The 27011-nt window shown below is 35.8% G+C and overlaps 1 protein-coding gene across 2 annotated transcripts in view; it reads left to right on the top strand.

Annotated features, from left to right (window-relative positions):
- Positions 1 to 27011, top strand: part of LOC107713523 (contactin-4-like) — a 149856-nt gene that overhangs the window by 21784 nt on the left and 101061 nt on the right. For both annotated transcript variants that reach the window (XM_016519057.1, XM_016519058.1), the window contains exon 3: positions 20356 to 20485. In XM_016519057.1, the coding sequence (XP_016374543.1) occupies positions 20356 to 20485 (130 nt within the window). The remainder of the gene's footprint in view (positions 1 to 20355; positions 20486 to 27011) is intronic.

Raw genomic sequence — 27011 nt, forward strand, 5'->3', positions numbered from 1 at the left:
TTTTAATTTTTTTTAAGGAAAAGAAGCCAGCAAGTGCCCAAGCATCTGAAGATCCTCATTAAGTTGGTTGAGAGAATGTCCTCAAGGAGTGGTGATTTTGAAGAAGCTCAAATTGAAAATAGTTATGATCTGATTCACATATTATTCTAAATGAGGAAAGGAGTGAGTAGGTGTGTCTTTTAAATCTGTAGTGTATACTAACACATGACAGCATGGAAAATGCAGTTGCAACTTTTCAGCTGATGAAAGGAGCAGAATAAATTCCATGAAAGTTCTCTGAACTTCACTTTTAATGTTGTCAAAATGTGTATTTGAAGACTGAAGTTCCCTTTCAAAGGGAAATTCGCTCACCTCATGTGAGCCTTCTTTTCTTCCACACTGGCCACTCTTTTCCATGCAATTACAATGAATGTGAATGACATGAGGTTGAGTAAATGGTGACAGAATCTTCAGTTATAGGTGAACTATTCCTTTCATCTGTTCAGTTACATTATCTCCCAACACATGCTTGGATCAGAAAAGACACTGTGTTTGGTGGTACTTGACTTTCTTGCACTGAGGGATCTTTGTTCTTGCCTTGTATTTTCAGTTAGTGGTGGGTGGCACTGGTTGTTGTAATGTTGTATTCCCTCTTAATGCCGAACTGACAGGAAAGGTCGTGCAACCTGCCGAACAGCAGAGACGAGGAAGGTTTGCCCCTGAAAAGACGAGGCTTGGCAGGGCGACTGCTCAGAATGCTGAGAGGGGACCGCAATGATCTCCATCCCCTGCTAGGCATCTTCCTTTGTTCTCTAACAGCAGTGCGTAGTGACAGGGGCGAGCTGTCTGCTACACACACACACACACACACACACGTCACTCCACCCTGATCACCCACCCAGTTAGCATGTGATTACCTTAGCATCACACACACACTTCAACCAAACACACGCTGCATTCTAATTCCCTGTCTGTTTCTCTTGTTCTCATTGACTCAGGGCCAGGCTTATTATTTTAGACTTTGCGTTTCTTCAACACGCTGTCATGATTCAAGGAACACTTCAAGCAACATGATTTCCCTTTCTGGCAGAAGATATGGCCCAAAAATGAAAATTTGGTCATTATTTACTTAACCTCATGTTTTACCAAACCTGTATGACTTTCTTTTTTGTACAAACAATGGCAAAGTCAATGTGGTCCAATGTTGGGCAAAACATATTATATTTTATTAACTCACCCTCATGTCATTCCAAACTTGTATTACTTTTTTTTTTTTCATACAACGAGTCAATTGGGTCCAATGTTGTGCAGAACATTATTTAAAATATCTTATTTTTTTCTGCAGAGGAAAAAAAAAGTCATACAGGTAAATAATGACAGAATTTTCATTTTTGGGTGAACTGTCAATTTCTCCATATAATGGTCATTTTATATCAGCGTATTGGTATGTCTATTTATTTTTTCTGGAAATCCAATGAAAAAGAAGCTGCATATTAAACAACCACGTGGTAAAGCCTTTTTTTGATAATAAAGTGAATTAACCACTTTATCTCGTTGGGGGAAAAAATCTGATTCATAAATGAGAAGTCTGGCAAAAACATGTTCACATGATGCAACACTTCATTTAAAATCTAAATACTCAAAGTAGTAAAACTAACATAAAATGAATTGCATCCCACTCTGTATTCCCAAATTACTTTGCTTTTCGCCACTCTTACATTTTATTCATCACTTCCCACAGATACAGTATGCTCACAGAAAACTGTATATACTGTATATAAATACACACACACACACACACATATATAACAGTAACAAAACCAGCAGAGTTTGACACATTTTAACTATCACACCGCACAACCTTAATTCCCCTATTCTGTGCCATTTGATTTATCCATCTGAGACACCATCTGAAAAGACACAAAGTGACATTGTAGCATTCCACTGAGGTAAATCAAAACAGAAAATGATGCAGTGAAAGGAAATTGGAGAAGGCGAAGGTGAATGTAGCTAAATCGTGATTTGGTTTTACATTTGAGCAGGTGAGTTGAACTTAAAAGGCCTGAGATGTTTGTTTCTTGCTGTCAGTGGTTTATATGAAGCATGCTTGTGGAAGTTCAATACTTGCGCCAAACAAACTTACAAACAAACCACTTGACATTTTCCCTTACCAGCTGAGCTGTTTAATTTGCCCAACTTTTTCGTCTTTGATTACAAATTTCTTCCAGACAGTGAAGTGCTCTTTGCCATCAGCTGATAATAGGAAGCAAGATTTTTGCAAACAAAAAGGATGCAATTCCTAATTCCAAAAAACATCTGAGCCATTTGATATTTCAGTTCTGAAAAATAATAATAATAATACTTAGAACTAACATTTTTATTCATTCCAGACATGTATGACTTTCCCCACCAAAGTTCACTATTAAAAAATAAAGGTTCTTTATTGGCATCTGTGGTTCCATGAAGAACCTTTAACATCCATTAAAACTTTATTTTCCACAAAAGGTTCTTTAGTGGAAAAAGGTAGTTTTTTTAATGTAGTTTAAAATGTTCATCACACCAAAAATGGTTATTCTATGGCATTGCTGTATTTTTATTTATTTTTTTTGTGGGCAATGTCTCTTTTTATACTATAAAAATAGAAAGGAACTGGTGCCATTAAGTGCTAAATTTGATGCTAAAAGTGTGCTATAAAAGATTCATTCTTCTGAAACTTTGAGAAGGTTGAAATTAAAGTTGTTTTTCACTGAAAACTTAACCTCTGCATCTCTCAAATGTCATTCACACATGTGAATTTAAAATATAGTATACTCTGTTAATTAACTGTGGGGCTATCATAAGTCCTTTCCTACAATTTTCTGTCTTTGACGGGCTGTCAGTAGACATTTGCTTTTGTAAAATAATTTAAGTGCATCTTCTTTTCTGATTAATTTGGGGGTTAAATCGTTCCGATACAGCAATCAGCTCAGACACATTCTTTGTTCCTGTGCTTTTATTTTGTATGTCTGGTTTATATAGACCACTCACAGGTGAAAAGGCAGACAGCGGGACCCAGAAACCCATCATTTGGTGACCAAGTTATTCATGGCTTGTAAAGGAGAGGCCCAGTGGGGATTCTGTAAACAGCATTTTCACAAAACAATTTTTGCTTTCCGTGAGGTGTTATGTTCTAAGAAGCACTGTCTGCCCGACCTACCGCTGGCACGGTGCATACAAATGCTAATAGAACACCAAATGACTCGCCTCCACGACTCTCTATATTGAAAAACTATGCAATCACATTGTGTGATCTTTTTCTTCAAAGCTGTTCGTGTGCGGATGTAGAGCGTGCATATATCCCGAGTGTTTGTCTTTCTGCTAGCAAGAAATAGTGTAGTCATTGAGCTGTGTATCGTATGTTATCACATTTCACACCACATATTCCACACGCCTCTGTGCTTGTGAATATGAATTGGTAATATGAATCTTAATCGGTTTGCGTGATTGTGGATGTGTATGCGTGTATCTGTGTGCGTGTATACCAGGTGGAATACATGTTTGGTTTTCGTGTGTGGTGAGGATTTGTAGCTCATCCATTGTCTTCATTAGTATCATAGACAAAGGTACTCTTATTATATTGCATAGTACAGACCAGAATTCTTATTTTCTGCTCAAATCTGATGTTTTTTGTGAGGTTGTGGACATGACCTTTTAAATGTGGCCCATATCAGACACCGGACGGGACAGGCAACAGTGTGACCTGCATGCATAAAGTTCATTTGTATCATGTAATGTTTTGTTTTGTGGTCAGTAAGATTTTATTTTTTAAAGAAATGTATACATTTATTCAAGAAACATGCATCAAATTGATAAAAAATGACATTAAGAACATTTATAATATTACAAAAATATATTTTTTAAATAAATGTTCTTTTGAATGGAAGAATTGTAAATTCAAAGAACTTTTGAATTTAAGTTGTTTTGCATGTTTTGATAAATTGAGTTCACATGGAATGATGAAACTATGAGTAACCACTGTACTGACATCAGTAATTTGTTCTAGTGACACTTCAGGTTTTTATGCATCAGGGGTTTGATTGCCTGTGCCCAGATTAGTGGCTTGAGTCCACATGGTATAAGCTTTATTTATCTCCAAAGATAGACACTGAGAGTTACGTGAGAAAGAATAAATCCTGTGTCTATTTGATGTGAGAGTAATTTGAGGGGCTGTAGCTTTTTCAAGTGGGCCTGAAACCAAGCCCGTAGGTTGGTTAGAAGTCTGGTTTACTTTCATGTAATTGATTGCTTTAGTTACTACTAGTGTAGGGGAGTTGTGAAGTAGCAGTATATAATGGTAGCAATGCTACTAATTTAAAAAAGGTTGTCTTCAGAATAGTGTTTTCAAGATGCTTTTTCTTGTGGGGTATCAAGGCAAACATTTTACAAACATACTCTATTCTAGTGTCTAGTATGTGGAATTGGTAAGTCAGTTTACTGAATTCATTCAGGCAGTATATACAGTATAAATTAATTTGTTGAAAATGATTTGATTCACTGATTCATTGTGTCTGGGTTATTTATTTAAGTTTTTTTTTTAAAAGAGATTAATACTTTTATTCAACAAGGATGTGTTAAAGTGATGAATAATTATATTGTATAGAATATATAGAATATATTTTGAATAAATGCTGTTCTTTTTAAGTTTTTATTCATCAAAGAATGCTGAAAAAAACTATAATAGGTTCCAAAAAAATATTAAGCATCACAACTGTTTCTAACATTGATAATAAATCAACATATTAGAATGGTTTCTGAAGGATCATGTGACACTGAAGACTGAAGTAATGGCTGATGAAAATCAATCAATAAAGTAGGCTATTAAAATAGAAAACTGTTATTTTAAATTGAAATTATATTTTACAATATTACCTGTTTTTCTGTATTTTTGATCAAATAAACGCAGCCTTGATGAGCTTAAGAGGCTTATTTAAAAAACAAAACAAAACACAAAAAATCGTACTGATCCCAAACTTTTGAATGTCTGTGTGTGTGTGTGTGTGTGTGTGTGTGTGTATTATTCCTTAAATAGCTTCAGTGTACTGTTTTTATTTTTTATTTTTATTTGTCTTGAACTTGAAGTGTTTCCTTTTTTAACTAAACAACTCAGTTTCATGTTATTTTTCATTATTTGCTTCATCCAAGAATCATTTTGTACTTTGGGAGTGTGCTGTGTATATGATAAGCATATGAACTGTCCACCCACCAGATGACTAGACAGAGAAAGAGTGAGAGAGGGATAATGTCAGGGTGAACAAAATCAAAGGTGTCACTGTGGCATGAGAATTCTATGCAAATAAATCCCAACATTTGGCCCAATGCAAATCCCTTGTCACCCCTGAAACAAATTGAAGTCATCAAACAGATTCCTGTGCCAAGCTCCTCTGTAGTGAAAATATGCTTGTCACTCATCCAAAAATCCCAGCTCATGTCTTTATATTTCCTGTGATTTCTTATTGTGCCTCTTTGTCATATTTTGAGGGCAGGTTTACACAGCTGCCTGTTGTGAGAGATTGGGATGTGGGATATGTGTGGTTTTGCTTGCTGATTTGCTTTACGTATTTGTTGCTGTTTCTTTGAGCCTCTGGCTGGGAGATGCTGCTTTCATGCAGATCAGAGGGCCACTTTCTCCAGACAAGTTTCTGTGTCTCATGGGAAGGCCAATAGACTTTGCCTCGGGCAAGTGTTGCTCACAGGCAGAGACCTGGAACTTCGAAACGATATCCCGACAGAGGAGAGGAAAGGGGTTGTAGATGAAAAAGAGGTCAAAAAGAGCACTTTGTCATCCAGTTGGAAGATATGATGTTTGTTCTTTCTGGTATGCCAGTCTTAGAAACATACATTGAAAGGAGAGCTGTGTACTTCACCACAACTAGAGAAGTAGACCAAGATAACTTTGTGAAGGAAAGAACGGACAGGACTGGAAAAAGTTTGCTTACAGTAAGAACACACTGTAAAAAATTACCGTGAATTTAACGGTAAAAGACTGTAAAAATGCTACAGTAAAAACCTGTTAAATGGTTAATGGTAAATTCCCCTACTATATACGGTGAAAAACTGTATTGGACATTACATGTATTGGACATTAATTTAAGGTAGTATACCGTTTTTGGAAGTGAAAAAGACCGTATAATTTACAGGGAATAACCGTAAATTGACATTCCCAGAATTCCCTGCAGCTGCCGTTTTTTTACCGTAAATTTTACAGAATTTTTTTTACAGTCTAACATTTTTGCAGAAAAGAGTAAAAAAAAAGTCAAATTGTGCACATTTTTGCATTATTTGTGGCATTATTTTCAAGGCAATTACATTTTCCAATAAAATTCCCATCACCATAATGTCCAAACATTTTATTTGTTATTAATTTTGTGTAATTCTTATAATTTCCAATGGTGATTCTCATTATATTCTCAATACTTTAATACAAAAATAGTTTAGTACAAATAGTAATCTTAAAAGTCCAAAATATTGGCTTCACTTTAATTTCTTTAAGCCAAATATAGTGAAATATCATGTAGTAAAATGTATTATCTTGATTCCTTTTAATTTTTTTTATTTTAGTATTATTTATTCATATTATGAATTAATTTATTTTCAGTTTTCATTTTAATTTAAGCTTTAGTAATTTTGTTATTTTCTTTTGTCATTTTTATTAATTTTTGTTAGCTTAAATTTTTCAAATTCCATATTCAGTTGTAGTAATTTTACTGCTTCAACTTAAACTTCATTTCATTTGTTGAAGTTCAAATTTTAAAGTTTCTAATATTGATATTTTATATAATTTCAGTTTATTTCAGTTAAGGAAAAAAAAAAAATATATATATATATTTTAATAGTTCCCTCACACAAATCTATACTATGACTTCAGGTGTATTGTACATTTTCAATTTTGTTGGAGCTTGAAAGCCACAGGTCACCTTCCACTGTTGTGTTGACAAGAGCAGTTTATTAAATATCTCTTTTTGTGTTATAAAATGCGACTTTTACATTTAGGATTACTGAAGAGTAAAAAGTCAGACTGAAATCTGAATGGTCACCTTCCCTGGAAAAGCAATATGCATTTATTCAAAGCAGCATAAAACATCCGCCATGATTATTTCCATTCTTTCCACATCTCAATATTTAATATAGATCATATCCACATGTGGCTGAAGTACTCATATCTATATCTTTTTCTTTCCATTATCATTTATCAACACAAAGATGGATATTCCCCTTTGGCGCCGGACTAGTCCCATCTCACAGAACCCCATTCACTCTAATGGCTCCCGCAGAGCATGAACAATATGGGCAGCGTTTCCATCGTTCCCTGACCTTGAACCAATTTATATAGCTTTCTGTCTCTCCCTTCCCGCAAATGCATGATCGGATGTGTTGGAGGCCTCATCGAGCATGGAGGAATACGTTTTCTCGAAAGTTCACCAGGGCACGCTGTGTGTCGTCTGCCACGGTTGGATTTACAGATATAAAAAGAGCGGACCGTATCTCGAAGTTTAGCTTTTTACAAACCCAAGGGAGAACAAGCACACAATTGGCTTCAAGTCTGGTTTCTAAACAGACTTATCTGCCCATATCTATAAGAGCTGAGCGTGGAAAAGCTGCTCTGCCCAGGGCTTACGGTGTGCGGAAATTAATGCAATAGATTTTGGATTTTCTAAAGAAGGTTTTGCCTTGTCTGCTCGTTGTAATTTATTCTCTATTCACATTGTGGCTTGTGGTGAGATCTGTACATTCGCATGGTCACCTGGTCACAGAGATTGCGGTTTGTGTATTTGGAATGGGATTTTAAAAGTTTAAAGCTTGTAAGCTCTAATGGCTTTCCTTTAAAAGACACACTGAAATCTCTAGCAATGCGTGTGTTTTCAATAAAACGGATTGCATTTTCCTGCGAGTCTTAAGTTGTAAAGTTGAAGTAACTACAGTAAGTAGCCATTTGTCTTCAATACGAGAGACAAGTGCTCTCAGTTTGATGTTCTCACCTTGAGACATCCCTTTTTTACCGTCATAGTTCCTTTTATCCTTATGAATAAGACTTGAATCTTCAAATCCACACTCAGACGAGACGAGAGAGAGCGAGAAAAGTTAACTGGAGTTTTTGACTTGGTGCTCAATTGATCGATTTCGAAATGTGGCATATGAGGTCACCTTCACACGCAGACTTTGTTACAATTGTGAAGGTAAAGGTACTGTATGTTGTCATGGTGACAGACACTGCAATGAATTGAATATAAAAGTGTCGCATTCTGCGTTATACAAACACTCTTAACGTTTGACATTCTTGAGATGTCTGACACTTGTCATTTAGTGGTGGCGTGATGGACATGTGAATAGAAAATGTCAGACTTCAGTAAATGAATAGTTTAGAAATATGCATTTAATCATGCATTTTTATGTATTTAATATGTTCAACTATTTCTATTTAGCCATTGGAAACTTATTTCATTTAGTATAAAAAAATGATCGTTTCAGCTCTACATTCAGCTCAATCAAGGCCATTTTAAAACAGATGACCTATTGCATCTGCGTGGGAAGTTGAAGCTGAACAGTTAAGGCTAATGATTTCATTAATTGCAGCATTCGTTATTGTGGTGATTGCAATTACTAAAAAATATAAATACTATAATGAATGTGTCATACTGCATTTACTTTCAATTTATGAATGCAGTAAGCCACTCGAGGCAGTGATTTTACCACATAAGGATCGCTTGCGAGTTTCATTTGAATTTTAGTAATTTTGTTATGTGTTTTGGTCATTTTTATTAGTTTTTTATATGCCTATATAGTTTCTGTTTATTTTTAACTTAGGTTTAGTTATTTTGGTACCTTAAGTTAAACTAATTGAAATATTGCCTTGTTAACTAGCTGAAATGTTATTTTAATTTTTTAACACTTATTTTTGTCACAAAAAATGTTTTTTTTTCACTTAACTATAATAACCCTGTTACCATCTGATACCAGAGTGTCACTCCAAGAATACCATGGCATTGTGTATTTTGTGTCCAAGAACATGGTACAAACATGGTAGCATGCCATTTTGGCACAGTTTTGTTAGTGTTTTGTAGCTTTTTGTATTATTTAATGTCCGTTCGCATCATCAAAAATAATTGGTCTTGCTCATGGGACTCTGGATATTGGTCTTCTTGCTTCAATACATCGCTTGTCATTAATAAAAGCAGCTATAGCTGAGACTTAGAAACCTTTAATCTGATCATTACAAAGAGTAGTGCGGTGTTAAGATTAATTAATACCTCATTAATCAAACACAAACTAGTCTTAGTAGCTGCCGCTACTGATTTTGCTCATTATCATGCATAGTTTGTTATATATTTTGGCTGTCAGAAGCACTTGAGAAGTGAATTATTTCAGCTGAATTATTGACAGCCCATGATTTAGCCACACAGCGGAACTAATACTCTCAGGAGCAGATTTATGAAAGCCTTCAATACATGTTGGAATTTTTGCTCATGAATTTTCAGGGGCTTGATCAATGATTGGAGCATGTCAAGAGCCCCGAGCCAATCGCTGGTCCTCTTGCTCTGCATTGATCCAGCATTGCAGTCTGCATGCTGACAATGTCCCAGTAAATTATGTGTCACAGAACAGAACAGAGTTGAACAGGGTAGAAATGACAATCAGATATTCCTATCAGAGTTTGCCATGTTATTACTCTCATTATTGCCTTATTTTTTTATATTGCAAGCTGCCCTCAAAATTCAAATGCCAATTGGACACTAATAAATAAATGTGCTGAAAAACAAACAAACAAACAAAAGAATATTTGGCAATAGTTTTAAATAATTTAACGTTTCTAACTAAACTTTAGGAACAAAAGTGAGATGGATGATTCTCTCTGCAGGTTACACTGATAGACCAGTAGGTGGCGACAAGTGACTCGCTGCATCCGAAATCGATTACAGTATGCCAAAAGAGTAGTATGTCCGAATTCATAGTATTCAAAAAACAATGGACGAAAAGTAACCGGATGACATACTACGTCCGTCCAGTTTCTGAAGTGCGCATTCGATGGATACTTTACTTTCCCATGAGGCCATGGGAGTGGATTTGTGAATGTCAGTAAAGCGACAGCTGACACTGGTAGATCACGTGACAGTAACATGGCAGATGTAGTACATCCAAATTTCATGCATAGTAGGCTACCCATATTTATAGATCATATACTGCCATTTAAATTTTATTTTGCTAATAATTTTAGACTTGTGTGTTATATATATTTTTTTTTGTGAACTTTATATTTAAGATATTAAATTGAAGTATGAAAATCGCCCATTGTCTTCACAGAGACAGAAACTTCTGTAGTTCAGTGATGCTGTCATAGTAGTAATATTTGCATCCTGAATTGCGATTGGTCTTATTTCTGTCCACAACTTGCATTCTGATTGTGATTGGTCTTGTTTCCTTCACATTTAAAGTGCATATTGCAGGTTAAAACATTTTGTCAAATTAATATATAACCTTGTATGAAAATACCATATGAACCGTTAATGCAGGATTTGAAAATGTTTTACAAGACGTGAGGGCACAAATTTAGAATAAAAAGTGACGGTTTCCTTGACAGTTCTCAAAAAACGCTTTTTCTCTAACATCGCGTCATATTACGTCACGAGAGAAAGTTATTTTTATTTCAATTTACCATCGTCATGGTAAATTATTGTGTTTGTGGAGGTTGTACTAACTCGAGTCCACAGGTTTCCTAACAAGACGCACAAATTTAGAATAAAAAGTGACGGTTTCCTTGACAGTTCTCAAAAAACGCTTTTTCTCTAACATCGCGTCATATTACGTCACGAGAGAAAGTTATTTTTATTTCAATTTACCATCGTCATGGTAAATTATTGTGTTTGTGGAGGTTGCACTAACTCCAGCCTGTCAGGACATCGAGTCCACAGGTTTCCTAACAAGAAAAAGGGCGGTATCTTCCGGGCCGGTGAAAGATTGTTAAATGTTTTTAAATGGGTCAGATGGTATATTTTTCGTTTGGTAGTATATGTTTGGTACATCTACATACATTGTACACTGAATTGAATTAACCATAAATGTAGATCTGCTTGATATTTATCTGATGTAAACTTCATAAACAAGTTTTTATGCAGTAAGACAATTTGTGATTGATTATTTTTTATTGATTGTCACCAAAATGGGGCCATTCAAAACCTTTATAAAGTCCTCCTTCCTCTGGAAACTGTCTTCTAATGGCTGACACAACACATGCCGGTAAGGCCTTCCTGATGCCTGCTCAGAATGCCATAGGCCTAGCGGACAACTTGCCTGTATGCTGTCAAAATTGTCTTATACCAATGGCATCAAAAAGTGTGACTTACAGGTAGTTGTGACCTAAATATAGGCAACTTGTAATTGAAAAAAAAAAAAAATTATTCAGATGTTTTTAATATTCAAATCTTTAATTTACTATGTATTTATACATACAAGTATTTAGCTCAGAATAATAAATGATCTCTGCCCTAAACATACATGTGTCTGCTGGCCTGGAGAGGTCCATGCTCCTGTCTGAAGTGCATATAGGCTGTCTGTAGCACATATGGGTTCAGACAGCAAGCCTCAAAGCCTGGGTGCAGAGTCAGACAGCAAGCAGCAAGTGTGTGGGGGTCACATTCTCCACTAAGGCCCAGTATGCATCTAACTCCCTGCAGCACTGACTTTCCTCAGCTGTGATAATGGCCTCACATTTCCCACACACAATGAAACAAAAACTTGTTTATCTCTCTCTCTCTCCTGCGGTGATGAGAGAGAAAGAGAAACCACTATATCACGTAACGTTAGTGTCGGGTTATTAACGAGTGTAACACGACTGATCAACGCTTATTCGTTTCTGTTACTGGTAAGTATCAATACTCATAGATGACCAATACTAGCTTTGCTATTGCCTGATTACATATCGTTAGCTAACGTGTGTATATCTGTAAGTGAACACTGGTCTCTCACCAAGACAGCTGCCTTGTTCTCCTCACACAACTCAATGTGTCTCCTCTGATCGTTGTTCTGTCTAATCCTGGCCTGTCCCTGCTCTCTTGGCCGCATAGCAGGCTCATAATTGTATCTGTGTTCCGTCATAAGTGTAAATAAACATTTAAAATTTCCTCAGCATCCGAACTGTCATTGCGATCCATTGTTTTCCTATGGACCGCGCTCCCTCTCGTTACGCCACTTCCGGTTTTGGCGGTTTTCAGATGCGGAAGTAAATTTCTCTCACAAAAACGACTCCAGAAGCCTTAATAGCATATTTTAAAGTATAGTTTAAAGTTCCTACATTATTTTTCTATACATTGACTCACTGGGGTCTCTAACCTGGAATATGCACTTTAACTATTTATAGTCACCTTTTCACTGCACATTGACTGTGTTGGTGTATGCAGCCGACTGAACATAAGATGCACACTGAAGTGTCATGACTGCACAGTAAAAAAAGTGATAACCTGCAACTGATACAATGAGGAGCTTTTTTTTTTTTTTGGTGTAATCTAATTTAATTAGCCTAATTCAGTGACCTTAGATAATGTTGCTGACATTTAAACTTTATTCTAGCGCTTTGAGTTTAAGAAAGGCGCACTACACATAAAATGTATTATTATTATTATTATTATTATATTTATTTTTTGTGTATTTAGATATTTTCTGTTGTACCTTTTTTCTGGTCCTATGAAATGCATTTTATTTTTCCCAAAACTCTGTTTTATTTTTTCCCAAATTCTATTTTTTTTTCTATTTATTTTTTGTTTTAATTTTTCTGCATTCCATTTTAATTGTTACTTTAAATTTTAGTCATCGAAAAGCATGTCTAATTAATTAAAATCATGAAACGTGTGCAATTTAACAAGAAGTTATTAAAAGTTTAATAAAAATTACATTATTAAGACCCTATTAAATCTTTTATTTATTCCTAAATTCCATTTTATTTTTCCCAAATTCAGTTTTTCTGTTTTTTCTGCTTTCCAACAAAAATTTAATTTTAATGATCAAACGGCATGTCTAATCAATTGAAATCTAAAAGGTGACATAACATGAAAATCTGACTTTTTCCATGTTTAAGTACTATAATCGGGAACCCGGTGCATCAACCAACCCAGAAAAAGTGAAAAAGAACAACTCTGTATATTTTTATTATTTATATATTTAATTATTATTTTATTATTTTATTTCTTTCCCAGCTGTTTACCTTCACAAACATTTTTTGTAACTCATGTGTGTTTTTAACATAAACTTGTGTGTACTTGAAATAAGACTAGAAAGAGAATTTAGTTTATTAGCTTACTCACATGCCGTGTGACAGCCACTTTCTGTGCGCATGCTTCAGATGTGTGCCCACAGAAAACCGTATATCAGAAGTTTAAACTAATATGGTTTAAAAACGCATGATTTTAGCACGATAGAAATGATAATCAAAACCAAACAGATGTTGTTGTTTTTTAGCAGAGTATCTGAGATGAGACCTGTAAAGGCACAACTCTATTCTGGAAAAGGGGGCGGGGAGCAGCAGCTCATTTGCATTTAAAGAGACATGCATGAAAACAGTGTGTTTCTGCTTCCACTCAAAAGAGGCATTTCCAAAATGATATAAGAAATGATCTGTGTGGTATTTTGAGCTGAAACTTCACAGACACATTCTGGGGACACCTGAGACTTATATATTGTAAAAAGGGGCATAATAGGTCTCCTTTAAAAATTCTGAATTATATAGTAAATTCAATTTTTATGACTCAATTCTGCGATTCTGCCTGTGTTTCCCATTTCCCCCTTTTTATCTTAAATCACTGTAAACCTCCAAACAAGTGGTGAGAGGAAATGAGATAAGAGAAACTTGCAACCTTTTGTCATGTTAGTGCTCTTTTTTCCACTGCTATTTGCACCCTCGGTTGTTCAATAGATGCAATAACCTTTCTGTGGTCAAATGCATCTGGTCTATGCCATCCTGTGTCCCGTTGCCAGGCCAACAGCGGCAGTGTCCTTATTAGCACAGCCCTGCGGACTCCTCAAAAAGAGCATCTAGCGGAGTACAGCTGCGGTCATGATACAGCGTTGTCCTGATCCTTGTCCACGTCTGCATTTCTGCAGCCTCAGCCTCAGTCTCTCCATCTGGTCTTTGAAGGAGACCAGAACCCCCAAGTAATCAATTTTTAGTGAGACACTCCAGCGCCTGTGATATTTCAAGTACCTCCTGACTTTGTGAAAAATAATCTCGCGCAGGATGACGTCTTAATACCGGGCCGCTCGGCTTCCCGCAAGTGACTGCATTAAAGCTTTCATTAGCTTTCATTGCAGTTCATTGATGACAGTATTAGCGGGGAGCTGACTTCTTGTTGATGAAAGCCAAGACTGTTTCTGAGTAACAGAAGCCCTTGTTTCGCTCCAGGTGGACTCACTTGCTCCATCTCTGGGGACGCAATTATTCTTCTCGTGGCTGCATGAAGACGCACGCATCCCTAGATGGCTGTGCAGGCAAGCCCTTGCTAGTTGGTGATGTCAGCGATTCACCGCTGGCCCTGTTTTCTTTCCTACCGTTCTCGGGGTTTTTTTTGTTTCCCTTTCTGGCACCTGCTTCATTTTGTTGTTGGTTGCGCTTGCTCGACATTTTCTCCTGCATATGCATATATCGATAAATGTTTTATTCATGGAAATTGCGAATGGAAGTTCCTACCTTCTCCCGCTCTCTCTGACTTTCTCCTTACGCTCATAGCATGTTTGTCAGAGCAAGCCGAGATGTTTTCGAGGAGCTAATGTAATTCAATGAGGAAAAATGTGAGTGAGACTAAAGTTTAATCCCTGTCGTGTTTCATTTGTCTTTCTTGACACTGCCGGGATCTTTTAATGAGCATGCGTTGTTAATTGACTGACTTTGATATGCGGTTGATCGCAACACATGCTGGTTGAAGAACAGGAGGTGCACTCTTGCAGTTTTGAACCCACTCTTCATCCCAAAGGATGCGTGCACCTGTTCTTGAGTAATTGTGCTGGTGCCATCGTTTAATTTGACTTTAAAGATCTTGGTTTTAATTAAAACGTTAACTTTGTTTAGTCTTTCCTGTGTTAACCTCAGATGGCTAGGAAGTTCTCATAGAAAAGTCTTGTCAGTACTAGTGGTGTTGTTATTCATTGCTGTACGTTGTCATGGAGCAAGACATGATGCAAGGCTTGTGAAATACGTCTCATGCTTTGTGTCATATGTCCTCTGGATATATTCCGTTTGTGTTTGTACAGGTGATTGGCCCCTCTGCATCCAACATCAACAGTAACATATGACAATATAACACTCCAGTGTCAAACATACAGAATATTTTTAGAGCTCTCCCTCTGGAATTGTGTTCATACTGGCTGAAGAAATCTCTTATGGATTGAAAAGTGTTTTTGATAAATACTTTCTTTTGTCCCAGTTATTGGATTTGCCCAAAGAGTGTAAACACTGTGTCTGTGGTGCCTTAAAAACTCTGTTGGTTTGAGTGGCTTGATAGGTCAGCTTTTATCTGAACCCTTACCATGAAAAAAAAAACGGAATAAAATATGTATAGTATGTGTCTAATTTTTATATAATACAATGTTTGTTTGTTTTGTTTATCTAAATTGATCTAAAGTGACAGTAAAGGAATTTGTGTTACAAAACCATTTCATTTAAAATAAATGCTGTTCTTTTGATTTATTTTTTATTCATTGAACTCTCCAGACAAATACGTATCACAAACATTTTTAGCAGTAAAACATCAGTAATAACAAGAAATGTTAGCATATTATGCAGCAATTTAGCATATTATGATGATTTTTTAAGGATCATATGACACTGAAGACTGGAGTAATGACTGCGGAATATTCAGCTTTGCCATCACAGTAATAAATTTCATTTTAAAAATATATTAAAAATAGAGGACAGCTATGTTTAATTGTAATAATATTTCACTATATTACTGTTTTACTGTATTTTTGATCAAATAAATGCTCCCTTGTTGAGCATAAGAGACTTCTTTCAAAAATCCTATCAAACTTTTGAATGGAAGTGTATATTCATATTATATATTTGTAATAATTCTATTAGTTTTTATTATATTTCCATTTTTATATTATTATTTAAGTGGCTTTTTATTCTTTTTTATTTGATATCATAGTTGAGATCTGACAGAAAAAGTGGCGCTCAACCTGGATCAACACATGTCTTTAATTGTGCACATTAAAATAAAGAATACATTTTGATTTCAGGTTGAATTTTATATCCTAAAAACCTGCTCATATTTTGCCAAACAGGTTTTGTAAATCCAAACAGTGTTTGTGGAGCAGTGTTTATCACCAGGTACAGAGGGAATGCACCGCGGTGTCTCTGACACTGAAATAAGGAGTTGTCATTGTCATGTCACAGGCAGAATTAGTGGAGATCGTTAGAGCCGCGATGAAGTATCTATGGGAAGCAAAACAAGCCCAATTAAAGCACCCGGGACCTAGAGAGCAGCCGTACAGGTGGCAGCGATCCACACACACTCACCTTGCTCTTTTTATCTTTTGGTTTTATGCACTGTGGATGAAATTCTACTGTGTTAATGTGTAAACAACTGTTCAAGCTTGCTCACACATACACACCCAATCCAACAAAGTGAAAATGAAGGTTGCAAAATAAGGCACTTAGTACCGAATTCGCTCTTTGCCGGTGATGTAAGTATCCACTTACCCCTGAAAGACACATCAGTTCTTGCAGAATGGATGGTGAATAGTGACTGACATGCAATTTTGAGATGAAACAGAACATGTGAGCTGGTTACCTTTTTGATATTTGATCACATTACAAAGCTTTTCACTTGAAACATGTTTTTACGTATTTTCAGATTTCCTAAAATTTTACATATATTCTCAAATTATGAAAGCAGGCGGTCACTTGATTTCAATTAGCAAAATTGAACTTATAATTGTTTGTTAAATTATATTAATTATTTCCAGACTTGTATTTAAATCACGGTTTAATACAACAAAGTCAATTAGTAATATTTTTGGAATGTATTGTAACAATTTAAGAGTGAAATTAAAATATAGGAAATAAATCAATATTCATTGACAATGTATAGCACAAAATAATCTGTAATCTGTTATGTTTAGAAAGGTATTTGATAGAAATGTTGGAACTGACAGCCTGTTGTTTGGATTTTAATTTGTACTGTTGTTTATTTCATTTCATTTCATTTTCAATCCAAATCGTATTTCAGATTTTCATATGGAGTGAGCTGATATCCTATTTTTTTAAGTACATTTTGGAACATGGTTTTGGAACATGACATATTTTGAATATTATCTGAGGTACAAAGCACATTTACATGGCTTATGGCAAAAGCATTATGCAACCAAGCTGCCTAAGAAGAAATAATGTTTTAGAAAAGACCTCAGGAAAAAGAAAATCCAACATTTTGCTCCTTTAAAGAAGCTTAAAGTTTATCTCTCACTTTGTCTCCTGCAAGCAATACAAGCTCTCAAACCATAAAGCATTTTTCAGTAAATGGAATTAAAGGTATTTCGCAGAAAAGAACCCAAAGAAAAACGTTATGATTTCTGCTGCTTTTTCCCCATTTATTGCTTGTTTAAATAATGTTTTGAATATTTTTTAAGCTGCTCGTATTTATTTGATGTGCTGACCACGATGTGCTGACACCCCCTGCCGCTAAAAAAGCTTTTTTTTCTGTTATTTTGAAGCTGAAACATGTGCAGATGTTCTCTGGTTTTGGGAGAAAATGCTCACTCCTGCTGCTTGTTAGCGCATCTGCTGACCTTTAGAGCTTTTTATGGCTGCTTCAGACTAAGTTAGTCTCAGTTCTACTTCATCTGTTTTTTTCCTTCGCTTTTGCACAGTTTGCTAGATCAGTTGGTCAGAGATCCAGTGAGGTGAAGTGCAATTTATTTATTTACTTGTTTAACCAGGAAGGTCCCATTGAGATACAATATCTCTTCTACCAGGGAGCAGTCTTCTACCAGTTAAGCAATACTTAATGAGTTTTCTTTGCACTGAGCCAGCAAACATACACTAACCAACAACATGTGAAAACATATAACGCACAAATGTAATCAGCTAATGCTGTAGGTGTAAAATGATAGAAAATAATTTTGCCTTCAGGTGTGTTTTGTGTAAATTAAACCAAGTGACATTCGCATGACACTTTTTTTCAGTGGAGACTCTTTTATGTAACTGTGAGGACTTTTCAAATATAGTAAAGGTAGAAAAGCTTAATTTGTCCAGTAACAAAAGACACTGCAACTGTAACTGTAGCATTATTAACCTTACCCATGTGTCTTCAGCTTTCTTATTATATTCTGTTAGTTTTGTCACTTTTGAGACGTGGGAAAAAAAAAACATGCACAAGGCAATTTACCAGGCACTATTTTTGAGAATGGCAACATTGCTTCTATGAAAGAATTATTCATTTAATTAAAATGATGACTTTTTTTTAAGTGCCCCTAGTATGCCATTTTTACGATTACTAATATTGTTTTGGGAGTTTCCTACAATAGGATTACATGCATGCAAGGTCAAAAAACGCTTTTGTTTTCTCAAAATATGCATTTAATATCACCTCATTTTCCAGCGATTTTCAAACGATTCGTTCGAAGCAGTTCAAAGATTGAGTCTCTCTAAACCCCTCGTTTTCGTGAGCCTGCTCTGCTCTGATTGGTCAGATGGCCTAGTCTGTTGTGATTGGTCTACAGCGTACAGCGCGTTTCGGAAACGATATGCCTATTTCAATAGTTCTGTATTTTGAACGCTCTATAGAAAATATAAACATCTATTATTTATCATACTTACAGGTTGTGATTCAGTGGAGCAGCTGGTCCAAATAAACAGGATACTGATCCATCTTTCAACAGCAAATGTTTTGTGAATCCCGCGTTGAACTCCCGAGATTAGAGAAGCAGTCGTCAGTAGAATGACGTGTTTGTGGGCGGGGTCAAGTTGTTTGCGGCCGGCCAACGTAGAACATAGGTGCGCATTATGCAAATGTATTACCCTGTCACGTGTAGCCGTCACAGAATTGGGATTCGAATTACTAACGACTCGTTTCAGCTGTTCAGAGTCGATTCTTTATTTTGGGAGACAATAACTTTATTTATCGTGCACTTTCAGTTTTACAACTTTGCAGATCGTTTACATTCACATACAGCTACATTACACACTGCATGAAAGGCAATATTGGAAATGGCATAATAGGGGCACTTTAATAAATAATAATTATTATTTTTTTAGTGAAGCTTCACTTGTCAATATTTATGTATTTGACACATTATTTTTGTATCTGATGATGTTAACACGTATTGAGTGCGATTATGTGAAAAAGTAAAAGAATATCTCTGAATATATTTAACAGATTGATCCAAAATAATATATTGGTGCTTCGTTTTATTTTCTAATTAATCCTGTTTGGTCACATGTTTCAAAAAAACGGAAAAAAAAAATTGCTGCTTTAATTGAGTAGGTTGCGTGAGCAATCTGTAATGATTCAGTCCACTGAAGGCGAGCGTAGTGAGAACCCATGTGCAGTTTTATTTACAAGTGATCCAAACAATAAACGAAGACTTGACTTGACTTGACTTGACTTGAACAGACTTAACTCACCGACAGCAGATTACAACATCAATACACGACAAAGAACAATGGGAACATGAGGGCTATTTGTACCAAACAAGAAGGGTCACATGACACAAACCAACCAATGGACAAACAGAACTGAGCACCACATGACAAGACCATAAACCAATAAGCACAAGACACATGACTAAAACAACCAATCAGAACATAACACACAGACAAGGGAATCACATGACAGAACATGACTAAGGCCTAACTACAAAATAAAAGACATGAAAACAATGAACAAGAAACAAAACCCAACCACCACAAAAACGGAAGAAGAAGAAGAAGAATGAACAAGAAACAAAACCCAAACACCACATTACACAATCTCAGTGTGTCACTTCACACGAAGAGCCTCAAATCACAACTGAGAGGCGCTTACCGCACGTCTAATTGTCCGAGCGTTTTCCGTTACAACTGCGCTGCCATAGCAAAGGTTAAAAACAGACCACAGGGGTGATAGAAATTGATGAACGCGTGTCCTCAAACCCTTGTTCTATATCAATCAACGGCGATTCCATTACAGTTGCTGTGGTGTTAGTTGAATTAATTGATATGTTTTGTCTGCTTGTGGTTTGACTCTCTAATGCCTTACCAGTGCTGGCCTGCTCAGAGCCACCAGCTAATAGCTTGTTTTGCAAGCAGGTTGGGTGTCTGTAAGTGGAGTGTGCTGATCGCTCTCTTTCTCTCCTTCTCTCTCTCTCTCTGTCTGTCTGTAGGCAAAACGCTGCAGAGCCCCGTGTTCACGAAGCAGCCAGGCAGCATTGTGTTTCCAGTAGACTCCATGGAGAAGAGCAGGGAGGTGGTTTTCAGTTGTGAGGCACAAGGTGACCCTCCTCCTTTTTACAGGTGAGTTGACTGCTAACTTGCCACCGCAAAAACACTGCTGTTTGGTCATCTGCATCACTGCTTCGGTAAATTGTACCTCAGTCCCTTTTTTACGATTCCAGAAATGCATAGGCTCTTTCGTGCCAGTGCACATTGACATCAGTAGATTTACACCATGTCCTAAGCAGGTGCGACGTGATAAGCGGTAAAGTTCTTCATTGTCCCGGTGAGAGTTTTTGTCCTTTCTGTTTTTGCAGCATTCCACTGGGTAGCCCCACCCACAATGAAATCTCATTGGACCAATGTTCTGCCCGTCATAGCTGTACATTAAACCTTTTTCTTAAACATAGTGAGTGTTTTCAGACAGGTTTCCTGAATGCTGCTCACGTCTGCCATTGGTTGGCCAAGATAGCCCAAGATAGTCCCGCCCCAAACTCATGCCATTGGTTTGCTCAATATTCCTGTATAGGATTTTTTTTTTTTTACAGATTACAAATGTTTTAGTAAAAAAGGTAATTATTAAATTGGTGCATATAAAGGAAAATTGTGAAGAAAGATATAAATGAAACTGATTGCAGATTCATGTAGTGGGAATTACTTTTAATCAGACTCTTTCAGTTAAATTCTTTTTATTTTTAGTTCTTACATTAAACATGTTGAATCTTTTTGGCATATTTGAGCTGTTTTTAAAAAAAAAATCATAATTATTGAGATATGTACTACCATTCACAAGTTTGTGGTGGGTAAGATTTTTAAAAGTTTTTAAAATATGTCTCTTATGCTCATCAAGGCTACATTTTCTATTTGAATTTTTTTTTCTTTGATGAATAGAAAGTTCAAAAGAACAGCACTTGTTTGAAATTTTTGGTAAATACATATTTACTTTTGATCAATTGAATACATTACTAAATAAAAGTAATTCATTTCTTAAAAAAACAAAAACAAACTGCTGATCCCAAAACTTTGAATGGTAGGGTATTTTTAAGCATTTTCAAGCAATACATAATTGAGATATATCTTCAAAAATATTGTCAAATGACTGAAAATACTATTTTTATAAATATTTAGTTTTCATTAATATATCGACTTGACCTTGTTTTCATTTTGCTTCACATGCTATGATTTCTCAATAGTTAAGTATGTTTTTAAGTATGTTAATGGAGCGTCTGGATCGATGGCTTCAAATTAACGTGTTCCCTTGACACTGTTCAGATGTGCTGCAGAAAGACGGATATATGTGCTGGTCCAGAATTGATCAAGCTTAATGGAAAAGCTAATCAGTAGCTTCCTCTTTCCTGTCAGGAAGCTTGAATCATGGAGCCTTTTGATGAATGTCCTTCTCTCGGCAGCTCTAGTGTCCATCACTTTCAAAGTGCATTAAGTTCAACCTCATGAACTGCTCCCATCCCTCCCCAATGCCTCCATGTCTTTCTAAACCTATATGACTTTCCTATATGACAGTACTATTCTGTGGAAACAGATAGATTTAAAAAAAAGTACACGCCATGCTTTTTCATTCAAATATAATGTATCTTCAAAATGAAACTTCAAAAATTATGCAGAAGCACCATAAAACTTTTGATTGTGGCAGTTCTCTAGTTAATTGCTCACAGGAGGGGAACATTTTCAGTGAATAATGACTTAAATTTTTTCTGTTCCATTTATAGCTATTGTTTTGTATTTTTGACTTTAAAGTTCACGTCAAATGGACCACTTTTATGATACTTTATAGTGTTTCTGTGCCAATTTTGAAGATTGAAAGCTGTTGTAATCATAGTAAATGCAAATGTTTGGTCAGTACATTCTTTCAAATTTATTTTTGTGTTCCACAAAGTCATACGCATTTGAAATGACATGAGGTTGATGGCAGAATTTGTATGCTTTTAGTTGAACTACCCTTTAAGCTCATGCACAAGCCCAGAGGATAATCAAAGCTATGATTGTAGCTTTTGAGCTAAGGCATCTGGTGTGTGTCTACCTTCTTGGAAGAAGGTTTTTAGTAAAGAATGTGTTACGCAGAAAGACTTAAAGTGTGCAACAGATCCTCAAACTGCCTCCTGTGTCCTGAGCCAGATGGTGTTGTATAGTCTGCTATGTAATGTCTGTTTGAGCATGAGCACGTAAAGCATGTGCTCAGCAAATGGAGCGTCTGGTTAAAGCTGTCACTGCCGCGAGGAGTTTGATGTTGTGATCCTATGTAATCATACCTCAGTACTATTATTTTTATGTCAAACTACACTTTAAAGTAAAAAAGTTCCTTTCTACCTGATCTGGCCCATGAAAAAAAAACTTTTGTTTGTATAACCTAGTGCAGTCAGATTGATTCACTCATAGAATAATAAACAGAAATAAAAATATAGAATAATATTTTTGGCTTAAATAAGTAAGGAATAATGTGCTGTCAGCTGGTCATTATTACAAAATAAACCCTGACAGGATGATCGCTGTATGTTATTTTGTTTATTGTATGGCTACTTATGAATGAATGGACATAAAATATTGATTTGAGTTGCAAATACTGTGCTGTGTAACAAAAACAGTTCATTTTTTGGAATGGTCAGCCTTAAAGTAGATTTTATCACTGCAACGCAACCATTGGAATCATCTATTTTCCATTTTGTCATAGTATACATGTACTGTTAGACAAATTTTAGGTTTTAGAAATTGATATAATATTAATGCTTGTTTAATTTCAAACATTTAAAAAAAAACATTTTTTTATTGGTTTTACTTTCCACATTTTAATTTTAGAATATTAATAAAATATTTAAAGTGTCATTTTGTAAATAAGTGAATACACTACAGTTCAAAAGTTTTGGGTCATACAGCATTTATTTATTTATTGATTTAGGTTAAAGAAATGTTAAATTATTTAGCAAGTTGCATTAAAATACATACATTTACAATGTTACAAAATATTTCTATTTCAAATAAATGCTGTTCTTTTAGACTTTCTATTCATGAAACAAATTTGTGGAACCAGTTTTAACATTGATTTTAATAAGAAGAAATTTTTCTTCAGAATGATTTCTGAAGGATCATGTGACATTGAGTAATGTCTGCTGAAAAGTCAGAATTTTAAATCATAGTAATATTTAACAATAGTACTGTTTTATTGTATTTTATTGTATTTTATTTTGAATAAATGCAGTCTTGGTGAGCATAAGAAACGTCTTTCAAAAGAAAAGAAAAAAATGTACCAACCCCAACCTTTTGAATGGTAGTGTATGTATTGTAAAATTCATATCAGACTGGAAAACTAATTTTAAGCATTTAAGCACAAGATCAAAAGCTTTTTAGTTTGGAGTCAATTGTGTTTAAACTTTTAACTGATATTATACAGTATATTGTGTGAAACATCACATGTGATGCATGTCAATGTGATTTTCCTTAAAATATCAAAAATAAAATGCTAAAAAATCATGATATATCATTGAACAGCCTTGTTAACCTTCCATGGTCTGACGCTTTGTAACACCTACTCCTTGTGGAGAAGGTTGGAGAGGCAGTATAATTGAAGTTTAACAACTTATTGTAAATTACATTGCTTGGTTCTCTTGATCTGAGACGACAGCTGCTCCTTATACTTCAGACTTCCCACCTTCTCTCTCTTAGCTTCTCATTCTAATTCACTTCTCCTCTTTACCTCACTTCAAGAACCTCAGCTTTAAACATGAAGGAGACTAGAGAACGCTATAGAGTATCCTTGCATCACCTCGTCGTGAAGTTGAGGGAGAATTGTCAATCAAAGGAGAGCCCGTAGCCATAGTTACAGCAGCAGATGGGAAGTGGACGTTTTTTTATCGGTTACACAAAGATTCTTGACATGCTGTCATGTACCAGCATTCTCATTTGTATGCTGATAATTGATCTTTTGAAATGAAGTTGTTACATTTTCTGGGAGAAACCGGTGGTATTTCTGGCCCCCACGATGAAACGAGGACAAAGCATTGGCGTAGTGTGAAAATGCAAATGTGTCACAAAAACTTGGAAATAAAGAGAAAAAACAAAGGCTGTCTGTGACACGAACTGGATGTTTTGTCACCCAAGATGGGAACTGTAGGTGGTGAAATCTCAATTTCTTCCAGGGACAGGGGGTTAGTAATAACTGATGACATCCATTCGTACCCTTCTCTTGTTTCAATGCCATGCTATTTTATATAATTAGATGTCTTAGAATATAGATATATCAACTGACGTTTCTTTTACAAGTTTGATCACACTTGATGTGGTGTTGTCATTATTCCTAATTGCAAGTGTGCTTTTTACACTTCACAAATGGCCAAATCAAGAATCGTAAACAAACAAGAAACTCATTTTACTGTCAGAAACAACTGCTCGTCCCTTTTTCTTTTCATCAGCCTCTCTTAGATCAAACAGAGCAGAAAAGGGCACTTGGAAACTAGCAGATCTTATTATTGAGCCTGAGATTTGGAAACTCTCCACTCCTATCAATTACCGGCATCTCAGAAGACCGTGCAATATCGTTCGCTGTGGCCTACAAATATGAAATATTTTTGTCTTTTGAAAACACTCGGCGTGGGGACAGGAATGTGCCGGCGTCTTTGATTTAGAGGTACTAGATTCAAATTTGACGCGAGAGCAGAAGTCCTAGAAGAAGAGATGTAGGGCTACACCCATATTATTTCTGAGCTTTGCATAGACACGCAGTCGCTTCCCGGTGTGAAGAGTCTTTGTGTGTGCAAATGACCCGCATCTCAGCGGGCATTAGGGAGATTCTGTTTTTGTTTAGGAAAATAAGAAGCATCTGTATACAAATGTGAAACAGACAAAGAAAACAAGATGTCGAACTACATACACCATTTAGAAAGCACGTGTGAATGTACCACATGCTGGGCGATTTAACATTAGATTTCTCACTAGTTAAAGGGATTGTCCACTCAAAAATTCTGTCATAAAATATCATATACCCACCCCCAGTAAAAAATAATCTGAAGAATGTTGTTAACTAAACAGTTTCGGGGTTTTTTTTGTCCATACAATGGAAGTCAATGGGAACCAAATCTGTTTAATTGCCAACCTTTTTTAAAATATCTTCTTTTGTGTTCCACTGAGGAAAGAAAGTTATCCAGGTGTGGAATGACATGAATTTTTCGATGGACTGTCTCTTTAAAAAGGCACACAGGTATCATGTGGGCCACTTTTTGACGTCATCTCAAAGTTTTTTGTCTTTTAATTCATGTCTGTTAGCTTTGAAATGAGTATACTCCTAAATGGTGACAGTAAATAATGTTATACCAATTATGTTATACTCTTCTAGGAAAAGAATTATGAATTATCTTGTACCAGGGATGTACAGTACATTGTACCAGTTTTAATCCAGTAAAATGCCGTCTACTGCAACATCTGCAGCTGAGATTGGTGGAAGGTGCCCTGCTTTGTTCCTGACAGGCGGTCGAGGACATAACCCTAAACGTGCCGCTAACCCTAACCATATTGAGCCTGTAAGGCTAATCAGCCTGTCAGACACAAAGCAGGGGCACCTTGCGTATATATCGCAGACTAGCAAAGCAAAAATGGTTTATCATGTGTCTTGAACTGAAGGTTGTTGGCTATATAAAGTCAACATGAAATCCAAATTGACCCCATGTATGTTCTAATTTGGTCCCTGATGTTATTGTAAATGATTCAGCTGTGCATGTTATTTCAAAGGTAAAATAGTAGTTAGTCTTCAAAATTTCTGTTTAAAATTGGTTTTGAGCTGCCATCACCAAGCCTTAGATTTCAACCCGTCTCCACCAAGTGTCATTTAGAGACCACTTTTCATGATCTAGTCAATTACTGATGGATGAAATCATCTCACACCCTACTTTTTAAACATCATGTTTAACTTAAAAATATGTCCCATCACATTACAGATGTAAAACTGGTTGTAAGCAGTCAGGCAACTGATGTAGTGATTGATATTGGCTTAAAAAAGGATAAGGCCTTTTGATATGTCAACATGGGTAGGAAAATCTGTTTAACATATTTTATGGGTTCTTAAAATGGGGGGGGGGTAAAGATGCTGCAATGGGAGGTTGTAAGAGAAGTTATTAAAATAGTTTATTGAACCATGCAGGGACATCAGTAAAATCGGCCTGTTTGTGAAATGGTTCAAATTCTAAGAGTGAAATATTTCTGTTTAAAGGATAATCAATGGTTACTAACTCTTTCCCCGCCATTGACGAGTTATCTCGTCTTTTAAAAGAAAACGCTTCCCCGCCAAAGACGAGTTTTTACGGCTTTTCGTGTTTTCACTGTTATACACTCTGGGCGCTATTACGCATCTTCTGAACGAGTACAAAACCTCCCGAACAAAGACACACGTGAACAGGACAAGAAAAACTAGTGATCTCTTATGTAAACAGATGCATATGAAAAATAGACAATAGACAGCATATAAATGAAAACTGCATAATGGTACAGAGTAAAATGTTGATCCAGGAAGTGGTATATGTCTGTGCAAGCTTTGGAGGTTTTGATGGAAGCGATTTACTGGATTTATGTTTTGAAAATCGTACTGAATATTATCCAGATGTAGTTT

Source organism: Sinocyclocheilus rhinocerous, unplaced genomic scaffold (genome assembly GCF_001515625.1).
Source record: "Sinocyclocheilus rhinocerous isolate Xijiao unplaced genomic scaffold, SAMN03320098_v1.1 scaffold57, whole genome shotgun sequence".
Lineage (NCBI taxonomy): Eukaryota > Metazoa > Chordata > Actinopteri > Cypriniformes > Cyprinidae > Sinocyclocheilus > Sinocyclocheilus rhinocerous.